Source organism: Mandrillus leucophaeus, unplaced genomic scaffold (assembly GCF_000951045.1).
Source record: "Mandrillus leucophaeus isolate KB7577 unplaced genomic scaffold, Mleu.le_1.0 Scaffold164, whole genome shotgun sequence".
Lineage (NCBI taxonomy): Eukaryota > Metazoa > Chordata > Mammalia > Primates > Cercopithecidae > Mandrillus > Mandrillus leucophaeus.
Window position 1 is genome coordinate 1,381,073 of NW_012101632.1, and position 12,627 is coordinate 1,393,699.

General features: G+C 52.6%; 1 protein-coding gene across 4 annotated transcripts; it reads right to left on the reverse strand.

Moving 5' to 3' along the window:
* Positions 1–1,239: 1,239 nt before the first annotated feature.
* TBL2 (transducin (beta)-like 2) lies at positions 1,240–11,032 on the reverse strand. 4 transcript variants are annotated; one of them, XM_011976329.1, is made up of 8 exons: positions 10,901–11,032; positions 10,521–10,869; positions 6,964–7,094; positions 6,519–6,703; positions 5,901–6,052; positions 5,426–5,552; positions 3,464–3,616; positions 1,240–3,243 (listed from the first exon to the last, which is right to left on the reverse strand). In XM_011976329.1, the coding sequence occupies exons 2-8, from the start codon at positions 10,645–10,647 to the stop codon at positions 2,778–2,780; spliced, it is 1,341 nt and encodes a 446-aa protein (XP_011831719.1). In that variant the 5' UTR covers positions 10,648–10,869; positions 10,901–11,032; the 3' UTR covers positions 1,240–2,777. The 4 variants fall into 4 exon arrangements, with proteins under 4 accessions (XP_011831719.1, XP_011831721.1, XP_011831720.1 ...); XM_011976331.1 differs by lacking the exon at positions 10,901–11,032 and adding an exon at positions 8,689–8,849 and having other exon boundaries at positions 10,521–10,717; XM_011976330.1 differs by lacking the exon at positions 10,901–11,032 and having other exon boundaries at positions 6,964–7,152; positions 10,521–10,673.
* Between the last annotated feature and the right edge of the window lie 1,595 nt (positions 11,033–12,627).

Genomic DNA, 12,627 nt, shown 5'->3' on the forward strand with positions numbered 1-12,627 from the left:
TTTGGTAGTGTTTTCTCTTGTCTCACTGAAACTCAACACGGCAAGGTGGGCAGCATAGGATTCATTCTCATTTTACAGATGAGGAAACAAGCTCAGAGAGTTCAACAGATCTACCTGCTCTCAAGTCAACAGGTGACCCAGCTGGAACTGGAACTTAAGACATCTGACTTCAGTAACAACATTCTACCGCCACTTCCTGTCCTGCATACACAAGGGGAGTAATGCCAGAGCTGCTTCTAAGAACAGGTGTGCAAAGGAAGTATTTTAGTCTCATTCTTCCGACAATTGCCGAGGAAATACTCCTCAGGCCTTATGTGCACAGCATTGCCAGCAGTCTGTGGTTAGGAACATACAAAACCACAATGGAGACTGCGAGTGGGAAGACGCACAGAGAAGATACTGGGAGGTCTGTGGCTTGCCCCTGCCTTGAGTTTCACATTGATTGAGTGCTTACACTGTCCCAGGTACTGTGCCTGGACCACAGAGCTGATAGTGAGACGGTCCAGGAGTCTGCCCGGTGGTGCTCTCATTCCAGTGGGTTCAACAGTGAGCTAGAAGCTGCCAATAAGAAGAGTACTGGACTGCATCAGGCCTACCTTGGTGTTTTGTTTGGTCCAGTTAGTGTTTGTTTATTCATTTATTTATTTAAGTTGCTCACTTCTAGCTTCTGTAAAGCAGACAATTTCTGCTGGATTCCTGAATAAGTAGCAGCCACCCCCCACGCCGCGGGCAGGACACAAGCCCTCCAGCTCACTTCTGTCCCCACTTTCTACTGCCCTACACCCAGGTAACTGACCCCATTCACAGAGTTACGGTACCCATCTGACGTCCATAGCATTTAGATGGGGGACGAAGCCAGGTTACATAGGACCTTGCAGGCCATGGTAAAAGTTTTGGATTAAAAAAGTGTTTTTGGCTGGGCACGATGGCTCACGCCTGTAATCCCAGCACTTGAGGAGGCCAAGGAGGGTGGATTACTTGAAGTCAGGAGTTCGAGACCAGCCTGGCCAACATCATGAAACCCTGTCTTTACTAAAAGCACAAAAATTAGTCAGGTGTGGTGGCGCATGCCTGTAATCCCAGCTACTCTGGAGGCTGAGGCAGGAGAATCACTTGAACCTGGGAGGCAGCAGTTGTAGTGAGCCAAGACTGTGCCACTGTACTCCAGCATGGGCAACACAGTGAGACTCTCAAAAAAAAAAAAAAAAAAAATTGTTTTTACTATTTTTGGTTTAGAAAAAAAATTCTTTTGGATTTTATCCCAAGTGTGATGGGAAGCCTTGGGGGGTTTTAACTAGGGAATAATGTGATCTGGTTCACATTTTCAAAAGATCACTCTGCTATATAGAAAAGTAATGAGGTAACAGAGGAAGCAGGAAGATCCATTAGGAAGCCATATTATAGTGGCCCACTAGGTGACAGTGGCCAGAACCAGGATGGTAACAGAAAAGATGGAGAGAAGCAACAGCCTCAGGATGTCACCTGGAGTGTAACCAAAAGGATGTTCTGGTGGACAGACGACGGCAGTGGTGGTGGGACAGAGGGGATAATGAGTGGTGAGTCATCAAGGATAACTCCAAGACTATGGCTTGTTCCAACATTGAGAGGTGAGAGGTCAGGGGTGACCAGGGGAGGTCGTAGTTTTCATGAGAGAGACCAAGAGTTTGACTTGGGATGAATAAATTTTGCCTACACTCAAGTCTTCCCAGATACCTCATTTCCCTTATCTGCCACATCCAGCTTTCAAATTCACAAATTTAAACTTCTCAATACCGAATCTCTTATCGAATGTACCCCTTCAACTACAATACCCATTGCCTCTGTCCTGCTCTGGTCCTCTCTTTCCTTGACGTATACAACAGTAGCTATGAATAAACTACACAAAGCACTTAATAAGGGCGTCTCTCTCTCTCCCACCAGCCATCTTTGATGGCAGAAACCATGTCTTATTCATATTTAATCTCCAGCACGTATTTATTCGGGCACAGAGTAGGCACTCAAATATCTGATGAACTGAAAAGAGGTCTCCTTAAACAGGATATAATCTCCCGAAGAGAGGACTCCCAACCATACAAAATGTATGATCAAGTCCCAAAAAACTTTGCCTTCCCAAGGAATGTGTTTCTAATTTGGTTTCGAAGCACACTGGTTCCCACTTTTACCACTTTAATGGCACTGGACAATAGTACTACTCTTTTCCACTTTTCTTCTACACCTAGGGACTTGATACTCTCTTAGCCTCACATCATCTTTGCAAGGAGGTCACAGAGAGGATTATTCTCCATCTTACAAACAGAACTGAGGCCCAGAAGGAAATCCCTTAGTATCTTTTTGATGGAGCACAATTCTGTGATAGGAAGCTATCCCAGTCTCCCATCCTTGCAAAATTGCTGCTTAGTACTCAAGTGTTCTCTAGGTTGTTCTGGAACATTTACAGACTTCTTTGGGTGTGAGGATGTGCTGCCACAAGGCCAAAAATCATGTTCTCTCTCTGTCTCCTCTCTCTACCACTCTCCTCAGCGCCGGGTGGGAACAGATTCTACCCACTGGGCCTGGGAGGAAGAAAAGCACCTTGGTCACTAGTCGGGGAGGAGTCACAGCCAGCAAGAAGAGATCTAAGTAGACAAGAGTAGTTTCAATGGGAAGAAGCGAGGCCACCAGTAAGAAAACCAGGAGACTGCTTCTGAAAGGCTTTCACCTGGGAGGAAAGGTGGCAGCAGCGCTGGGAGGAGGCCAGATCCCTCCTCCTCAATCCTCTGCGCTGGGCCCTCCCAGAATCACTTCTTCAGGGCACCCAGGCTCTTCAGGGTCTCTTGGGCCTGGGTCAGCTTCTGCTGCAGCCTCTGGCGGGTACTGTCGGTGGAGGCCCGCTTCAGGTGGCCCTGCATCTCCTCCACAATGGCCCGGTGGCCAGGAGTATTGTGAAAGAGCCGCACAGCCCGGTCCCCACAGGATGCCAGAAAGCGGCCAGTGATGTCAAAGGACAAGTCGGTGATACACTCACCATGGACCCGCTCAAAGCACTCCTCTTTCTCGCCCCGCCGGGTATTGTAGAGATGAATACTGCTGCCACTGGCCAAGGCCAAGACCTGGGCATCGGGGGAGAGGGCCAGGCGGCACGGTGCAGTGCCCGCCGCCTCTTCAAAGCGGCCTGTCCTCAGCAAGTAGGGGTCCTGCTGCTTCTTGTATTCCACATCTGTGTCCCACAGTTTCCATGAACCATCCTTGGAGACAGAAGCCATCCTGCAGCACAGAAAATCACAGCTCATGCCCCAACATACCCTGGCAGGGTAAGTACTGGCCCAACTTGAGCAGCTCCAGCTAGGAAGCTAAGTCAGCTTCCTGCTGAGGGCCAGGCACCCCACCCGCTTCAGAGCCATGGCACAAACAGGCAGAAGGACCCTGGTTGTCGAGAGAGGCCAAGAGCCACTGGTCAGACAGACATGTGAGCAGACTCACTCACCTCCGCGAGTCGTTGGAGAAAGCAAATGAGCGCACAGCCGCGGAGTGGCCCTTGAGTTCGAAGGCTCGCACCACCTCCTGGAACTCCCCCTTCTTTCCAAAGCAGACTTCCCAAACCTTCACATCCGGGGTGAAGCCACACGAAGCTACAAATCTGCCATACAATCCAGGAGCCTTTAAAACTTCATTTTGGGAGCATGTTGTTCCTGTAAACCCCCTCAATCTCTTTCCTGAGAAAGTTGATAACCTCATATCTGGATAATACAAACCTTTAAAGAGTTATTTTGGCTGGGCATGGTGGCTCATGCCTGTAATCCCAGCATTTTGGGAGGCCGAGGTGGGTGGATCACCTGAGGTCAGGAGTTCGGAGACCAGCCTGGCCAACATGGCGAAACCTCATCTCTACTAAAAATACAAAATTAGACACGCGTGGTGGCACGTGCCTATAGTCCCACCTACTGGGAAGGCTGAGGGGGGAGAATCACTTGAATCTGGCAGGTGGAGGTTGCAGTGAGCTGAGATTGTACCACTGCACTCCAGCCTGGGCAACAGAGCAAGACTCCATCTCAGAAAAAAACAAAAAACAAAAAAGGCCATGTGCGGTGGCTCACACCTGTAATCCCAGCACTTTGGGAGGCCCAGGCAGGCGGATCGCTTGACGTCGGGAGTTTGAGACCAGCCTGACCAACATGGAGAAACCTCACCTCTACTAAAAATAAAAAATTAGCTGGGTGTAGTGGTGCATGCCTGTAATCCCAGCTACTTGGGGCAGGCTGAGGCAGGAGAATCGCTTGAACCTGGGAGGTGGAGGTTGCAGTGAGCCAAGATCGTGCCATTGCACTCCAGCCTAAGCAACATGAGCGAAGCTCCATCTCAAAAAACAAACGAACAACAACAACAAAAAAGTTCTTTTGGCCTGGCACGGTGGCTCAAGCCTGTAATCCCAGCACTTTGGGAGGCCGAGACGGGCGGATCACAAGGTCAAGAGATCGAGACCATCCTGGCTATCACGGTGAAACCCTGTCTCTACTAAAAAATACAAAAAACTAGCTGGGCGAGGTGGCGGGCGCCTGTAATCCCAGCTACTTGGGAGGCTGAGGCAGGAGAATGGCGTGAACCTGGAAGGCGGACCTTGCAGTGAGCTGAGATCCAGCCACTGCACTCTAGCCTGGGCAACAGAGCGAGACTCCGTCTCAAAAAAAAAAAAAAAAAAGGTTCTTTTATGTATGTGACCTCGGTTTATCCTCTAGCCTTGTTTTAAGACATGTAACATCCCCCACAAAGTGGCTTGGTGCAGTGGCTCATGCCTGTAATTCTAGCACTTTGGGAGGTCGAGGCAAGAGGATCACTTGAGGCCAGGAGTTCAGGACCAGCCTGGGCAACATAGTGAGACCCCACCTCAACAAAAAATACAAAAATTAGCCAGGTGTGGTAGTGTGCGCCTGTAATCCCAGCTACTCGGGAGGATAAGGTGGGAGGATGGCCTGAGTCTGGGAGGTCAAGGCTACAGTGAGCTGTGATCGCACCACTGCACTCCTGCCTGGGCGAGGGTGAAACCCTGTCTCAACAAACAAACAAACAAAAACCAAAAATTAGCTGAGTGCAGTGGCATGTGCCTAAAGTTCCAGCTACTCAAGAGGCTGAGGTGGGAGGATCACTAAATCCAGGAGTTTGAGGCTGCAGTGAGCTATGATCGCACCACTGTGCTCCAGCCTGGGTGACAGAGTGAGACTAATTTTCTCAAAAACAAAAACACTAAAGATGAAGCAATAGTGACTAAGGACATGGGGTGACCTGCATGAAATCCCGCTACTCCAAGCGGGGAGAACTGAGACTTGAAGCTCGGGCTCCTGACCCCACCCCGTATGCTCTTCCCAAGCGATGAAGCTGACTCTCTGTTCTGGGCCTGCTCCCCAGCCCCAGCCTCTTGTGGTCCCAGATGCCAATGCCCCTCTTTGCCCACCTGCCACAGGGAGATACAGCAGCATGTGTGTTGTTCATCTGGTTGGTGTTGATGGTAGACAGCACTTGACCCTTCAGGCTCCAGATGAGGACAGTGGTGTCACTGGAGGCAGTCATGATAAACTTCCCTGAGCGGGAAGGGAGTGATGTGGGCCACGGGCAGTGACCTGACCAACTGTCATTCTCCAAAGACACTTACAAGGCCTCTGCTGCCCGAAGTATACATGTCTCCTCCCAGGCCAAGGGTCACTACAGACAAGGACTCTGCTGAAGACTGTGGCCCTTCCCCGCCTTCCCTAGGGACCTGGTGTGGCCCAGGGACTCCAGAGGAGCACACAGCCAGGCTGTTTAGAGCCAGGGCCCCCTGTCCCTCTCAGGTTGAGCAGAACTTTCAGGCAGCATTAACTCATTGAGGAAACAGAACTGGATCTTTCCTTCACGCTTTGGGCAGGCGCCACCCTCTGAATGCATCTTACCTGTGTTAGCAATGCCAATGTCGATGACAGGCGCCTTGTGCTTTTTAGGGAAGTCCTCTGGGGTGGCTGTGAAGGTATAGCCCCCATCTTCCCGCTTGGTCATCTTGAAGACACGGAGGGTGTCCCCGTTGGCCAGCCAGACGATGAAGGCTCTAGAGACAGGTAGCAGACAAGTCACTCTCTCACTAGACAAAGAGGCTCTGTGTTCCTGGTCCTGTGCTGGGTTCTGGGGGAAGTCAAGATCTCCCCTCATGCCCCACAGTCTAGCCTTACAACATAAGCCCCTGGTTCCAAATCTTATAAAACTCCTCAAAAGGTAAGATACCCACTGCTTTGACTTCTTTAGTTTCTCTCTAGGGTTTAGAAACCAAGGCTCATCTGGAAGCCCGGCCAAGTTATTTCCAGGTAGGAAAAGACCTCCCCCCGTTTCCTTGCTGTATAGCAGCACAGACCTCCAGGGAGCCCCAGGCAGCGTGCAAACTATGTAGATGCTCTTTCTGGCACCCCAAGGGAGGCCCTGGGTCCGGGTCCCTCCTCGCCACCTCAAAGCAGATATGGGAAGGCCAATGCCTGGGACTGGGCCTCTTCAGGCAAACCTGAGGCTCCATCCTGTCCCACCTGCAGTCAGGGCTGAAGCGCACCAGGGTGGCATGGTCCAGCTCCACGTTGGCTCTCATGCTGCGGTGCTCTCGCTGCAGAAAGTCCTTGGTGCTCCAGATGCGGATGGTGCGATCATCTGCACAGGTGGCCAGGTATTTGCCATTGCTGCTAAAGTCCATGCAAGATATGTTCCCGCTGTGGCTCTAGGGAAAGGGTGGCAGGAAGTGTGAATAGGAGCTCCTTGGGGAGATGGGGAAGCCAAACCTGGAACCAGGGAGATGGGGCCCCGTTGCCTGGATTAACAGCAAGCTGAGGTTGGGCTGCGATGAGAGGGGACAGAATTAAGCATCCCCGCTGATTCTGATCAGAGGCAGGAGGGTCTATAACATGCACGGAATACTACAGAGGAAAAGCCTGTGGGTCTGAGTCTCAGAGTGCGCACTGCGCTGGGTACCCCGCGTACCTTCAGAGCTGCAGCCAGGAGGCGGTGGGTGAAGTTGTGTTGTTGAGGCTTCTCCTTCCGAATCCGCTGATACTGTTTCTGCTTCTTGGATCCTGAGGATTTGTCAGGTGGAAATCCATTTGCTTTTTGGCCTATAAGGAAGGGCCATGTTGTTCTCCAGTTACTCACTGATAAGCATTCGCTGCCCATCTATGATTAGCCAGGCACTGAGTGGAACAGCAGGAGATTAACCGGACATGGTCCTTGTCTTCAGGAGGAGAGTGAGTGTGATATGGGCAAAAACAGAGGCTTGGCTGGCTGGGTATGGTGGCTCATGCCTGTAATCCCAACGCTTTGGGAGGCTGAGGCAGGAGGATCACTTGAGCCCAGGAGTTTGAGGCTGCAGTGAGCTATGATCACAACACTACTACTGCACTCCATCCTGAGTGACAGAGTGAGACCTTGTCAAACAGAAAACAAAAGCAAAACAGATGCTTTGCAATCAGACCTGGGTTTGGATTCCATCTCTAATACTGACTGACTTTGAGGAGACTGTTTACAGTAAGTCCATAGAGCACCTTCATGTAAAGTGGAAAAGGCATACTCTCTGGGTAGGATAATGCTGCTGGGTGGGTACACAGCACGGCCAGTGGAGCGTGGATCCTTGGCCAGACATCCCTACGTAGGGAGTAATGTGCACAACTGTCTCTACTGGCCCTGCTTTGGGCAAGTTAGTGAATTGCTCTGGACCTTGGTTTTTTTTTTTTTTTTTTCTTCTTTTCTTTCTTTCTTTTTTTTGGAGACAGAGTCTTGCTCTGTCACCCAGGCTGGAGTGCAGTGGCATGATCTCTGCTCACTGTAGCCTCTGCCTCCCGGGTTCAAGCAATTCTCCTGCCTCAGCCTCCCAAGTAGCTGGAATTATGGGCGTGCACCACCATACCCATCTAATTTTTTGTTTTTTCTTAGTAGAGATGGTGTTTCACCATGATGGCAAGGCTGGTCTCCAACTCCTCACCTCAAGTCATCTGCCTGCCTTGGCCTCCCAAGGTGCTGGGATTATAGGTGTGAGCCACTGTGTCTGGCCCAACCTTGGTTTTCTTAAAGAGAAGTTGAGAGCTGGGCACGGTGGCTCATGCCTGTGATCCCAGCACTTTGGGAGGCTGAGGTGGGAGGATTGCTTGAGCTCAGGAGTTGGAGACCAGCCTGGTTAACAGAGTGACACCCCGTCTCTACAGAAAACTTTAATTAGCTGGGAATGGTGGCATGCGCCTGTGGTCCCAGCTATTCGGAGGCTGAGGAGGGAAAATTGCTTGAGCCCAGGAGTTCGAATGCAGTGATCACGCCACTGTATTCTGGCCTGGGGAACGGAATGAGATTCTGTCTCAAAAAAGATATAAATAAATAAAAATAAGGGAGATTGCATTGGATGAGATATCTACAAAATGACAAGCAAAAGTACCAAACACAAGCATTAAAGGCTTTATGGAGGCTGGGCGTGGTGGCTCACGCCTGTAATCCCAGCACTTTGGGAGGCTGAGGCAGCTGGATCATCTTGATGCCCAGGAGTTCCAGACCAGCCTGGCCAACATGGTGAAACCCCGTCTCTACTAAACATACAAAAATTAGCCGGGCGCAGTGGCAGGCGCCTGCAATCCCAGCTACTTAGGAGGCTGAGGCAGGAGAATCGCTTGAACCCAGGAGGTGGAGGTTGCAGTGAGCCCAGATTGCGTCACTGCACTCCAGCACCCAAAAGAACTCGGGGTGGAGAAGTCAACATCTGTTGAGCCCTGTGCTGGAGAGTGGAGCCAGTCACTTTTGCATAAGATACTTAATTGAGTCACAAAGCTAGCATGTGTTAAATGACTGCAGATGCTCCCCAATTCCAACAGGAAAAAAGCTCCTGAGCCCTGCATACAAACAGAGCCACAATCTGTCCTCTGCTTCCTTCTCTCCAGGCTTGTCTAACAAGCCCCCCTCCTCACACTTAAGTCATACCAAATGCTGTTTGGGGACTCCTTGCCTGCTCGGGTATTGCCATTGGCAGGAATGTCTTTTTTCCTTGGCTTTGTGGCAAACTCTTATTCTAGAACCATCCTTTGAGACCCCACACTACCTCATGTGCCCCTATTCTCAGTAATGATTTATCTAACAACCACCTCCCCAGTAAAAGAGCAGGGCTGGGCGGGGAACAGTGGTTCATGCCTATAATCCCAGCACTTTGGGAGGCCAAGGCAGGTAGATCATGAGGTCAGGAGATCGAGACCATCCTGGCTAACATGGTGAAACCCCGTCTCTACTAAAAAATACAAAAAATTAGCCGGGCGTGGTGGTGGACGCTTATAGTACCAGCTACTCAGGAGGCTGAGGCAGGAGAATGGCATGAGCCTGGGAGGCGGAACTCGCAGTGAGCCAAGATCGCGCCACTGCACTCCAGCCTGGGAGGCAGAGCAAGACTCCGTCTCAAAAAAAAAAAGGAGCAGGGCTGGCTGGGCACAGCGGTTCACACCTGTAATCCCAGCACTTTTGGAGGCCAGGACGAGTGGATCACCTGAGGTCAGGAGTTCAAGACCAGTCTGACCAACGTGGCGAAATCCCGTGTCTACTAAATATACAAAAATTCCTCAGGCCTGGTGGTGTGTGCCTGTAGTCCCAGCTACTTGGGAGGCAGAGGCAGAAGAATTGCTGGAATCCAGGAGGCGGAGGTTGCAGTGAGCCAAGATCCTGCCACTGTACTCCAGCCTGGGCAAGAAGAGCGAAACTCTGTCTCAAACATCAAAAGAGCAGGGCTGCCCATTCCCTCTCTGGTGTTTCCCGTTTCCAGTACTAACCTCTTCTATGAAACTTTTCAGAGACAGGCTCTTGCTGTCACCTGGGCTGGAGTGCAGTGGCGCGATTGATCACAGCTCACTGCAGCCTTGAACTCCTGGACTCACGCCACCCTCCTGCCTCGGCCTCCCATGGAGCTGGGACTACAGGGACGTGCACAACCACACCCAGCTAATTTTTCGTAGAGATGGAGTCTTGCTATGTTGCTCAGGCTGGTCTCAAACTCCTGGGCTCAAGCGATCTCCCTGCCTCGGCCTCCCAAAGTCCTGGGAATACAGGCGTGAGCCACCGCGCCTGGCCTCAATGAAACTTATTTCACTGTTTTTCACTTACATGTTTAGGTGTTCATCATGCAGATGTACTTCTCCTTTACTGGACTCCTTACAGAAAAAGACCCCAAAGCCTATCACAGGCTCATAGATGCCCAGCAAATGCTGCTGCACATCACAGAATTGGTGCTTTTTCTGAGATCGCTGAAGAGTTTACGGTGCTCTCCTGGCCACCCCGGGGACGGCCTAGCCTCGGCCATGGTGAAAGTCGCAGCGCAGGGCCCAGGTTGGAGCCAGTCCTGCCCCAGGAGGTGCGCCTAGCCCGGCGAGGCGGGCCCTCGTCTCTGGAAGCGAAGCTCACCTCACCAGAGGAGAAACTGAGGCCCATGGAGTCGCCGAGCCCCAACAGCCGCGGGCCCAAACCACAGGTCGGACCACGAGGAGGTCACGCGGGCCGCCCCCACCCGAGCCGGCCCCACTTACAGGCGGGCCTGCCGCTCCTCTCCTCCGCGCGCAGCCACCCCCGCGCTACCGCCGCGGTCGCCATCAGGGCCAGCAGCCCAAGCAACACCGACAGCCCCATGAACTCCGGTATCTGCGAGAGCTCCATGTTGGCGGGGCCACTGCCACCTCAGCCAGTGAGTACGCGGGCGCCCGCACGGCTCTGCGGAGTCGCGCACGCACGCGGGGGCGGGGCCTGGCCGTTGGGGCGCCTCGAGCGGCGGGGCCTGGCCGTTAGAGCGTCTGGGGGCGGAGCCTGGTTGTTATAATGCCTTCAGGGCGGGGCCTGGCCGTTAGAGCGTCTCAACGGGTGGGGCCAGCTGTTGGGGCGCTAGAGGGGCGGGGCCTGACTGTTAGAGCGCCTCGAGGGGCGGGGCCTGATTGTTAGAGCTCCTTGAAGGCGGAGCCTGGCTGTTAGAGCGTCTCGAGGAGAGGAACCTGGTTATTAAAGCGCCTCGAGGGGCGGAGCCTGGGTTAGAGCGTCCCGAGGGGCCTAACCCAGAGGTAGAGCGTCTCGAGGGGCGGGACCTGGTTGTTAGAGCGCCTGGAGGGACAGAGCCTGGGTTAGAGCGTCTCGAGGGGCGGGGCCTGCAGTTAGAGAACGTCTCCAGGGGCGGGGCCTGGAGTTAGAGTATCTGCAAGCGCGGAGCCTAGTTATTAGAGCGCCTCGAGAGGCGGAGCCTGGAGTTAGAGCGTCTCGAGGGGCGGGGCTGGGTTGTTAGCGCGTCTCAAGGGGCAGAACCCGGAGGTAGAGCGTCTCGAGGGGCGGGGCCCGGAGGTAGAACATCTCGAGGGGCGAGGCCCGATTACTTGGTACGTTTCGAGGGGCGGGTCGCCTGGCGGTTGAGGTTGCAGAACCGCGGAGGGCGGAGGAAGGCGGGATTTGCAACCTCTGTTCACGCCTCCTCCTGAGGAACTCACTGATAATTGTTTATTAAAGGCGTTATTCCAGCCATCACCACACTGGATCCTCTCAAGGAAGCGGGCGGGGATTATTATTACCATTTAACGAACAGGAAACTCAGCATCAGCGAAAGATGAGACGGGCTTTTACTTTTACTGCTGGTGGAGAAGAGGGGAAGAGTAGGCCAGGTGCCTGGTGTGGAACAGCCTCTGCAAAGACCTGAGAAACTGGGATGTGGGAAATGCGAGAGGGGTGGAAAGGTCTGGGGGACGTTGAGCGCTGACTCCACCCAATAAGCTGCTCATTACAGGGAGAGGTGGGGCAAAAGCTGTGTCTGATGATTCCCTGGATGGACCTTTGTGTGAAAAGACCAAATACAGAAAACCGGCAGTGACTTCAAGGATCCGAGAGGGAGGTGACGGGGACTTGGATTTGGAGATGGCCTGGCAAGTGGAAAGTTAAAAGGGAGAATTTTAAATAGAAAACATTTTATTTATTTATTTACTTTTGAGACGGAGTCTCATTCTATTGCTCAGGCTGGAGTGCAGTGACGCGTCTCGGCTCACTGCAACCTCCGCCTCCCGAGTGCAAGAGATTCTTCTGCCTCAGTCTCCAGAGTAACTGGGACTACAAGAGTGCGCCACCACGCCCTGCTAATTTTTGTGTTTTTTATAGAGACGGGGGTTTTGCCATGTTGGCCAGGCTGATCTCGATCTCCTGACCTCAGGTGATCCACCTGCTTTGGCCTCCCAAAGTGCTGCGATTACAGGCATGAGCCACCATGCCGAGCCCGGAGATTATTGTTATTTCTTATTTTTTTTGAGACATCTTGTCGCACTGCCGCCCAGGCTGGGTGCAGTGGTGCGATCTCTGCTCACTGCAACCTCTGCCTCCTGGGTTCAAGCGATTCTCTTGCCTCAGCCTCCTGAGTAGCTGGGATTATGGGCGCCCGCCACCATGCCTGGCTAATTTTTTGTATTTTTTAGTAGAGATGGGGTTTCACTATGTTGGCCAGGCTGGTCTCCAACTCCTGACCTTGTGATCCGCCCGCCTCGGCCTCTCAAAAGTGTTGGGATTACAGATGTGAGCCACCGCGCTTGGCCCAGACCAGGAGATTTTTTTCATAGAAACTTCTTTTAAGGCCAGGCGTGGTGGCTCACGCCTGTAATCCCAGCACTTTGGGAG

What these genes read in the sequence shown, in the direction of transcription:
- TBL2 (XM_011976329.1), bottom strand. Translation starts at nt 10,647, where the DNA reads ATGGAGCTCTCGCAGATACCGGAGTTCATGGGGCTGTCGGTGTTGCTT. An exon ending in GCTGTATCTCCCTGTGGCAG is followed by an intron (nt 3,617 to 5,425) that starts GTGGGCAAAGAG and finishes ATTGTATGGCAG; the next exon opens with ATTTGTAGCTTCGTGTGGCT. An exon ending in TTCTCCAACGACTCGCGGAG is followed by an intron (nt 3,244 to 3,463) that starts GTGAGTGAGTCT and finishes TCTGTGCTGCAG; the next exon opens with GATGGCTTCTGTCTCCAAGG.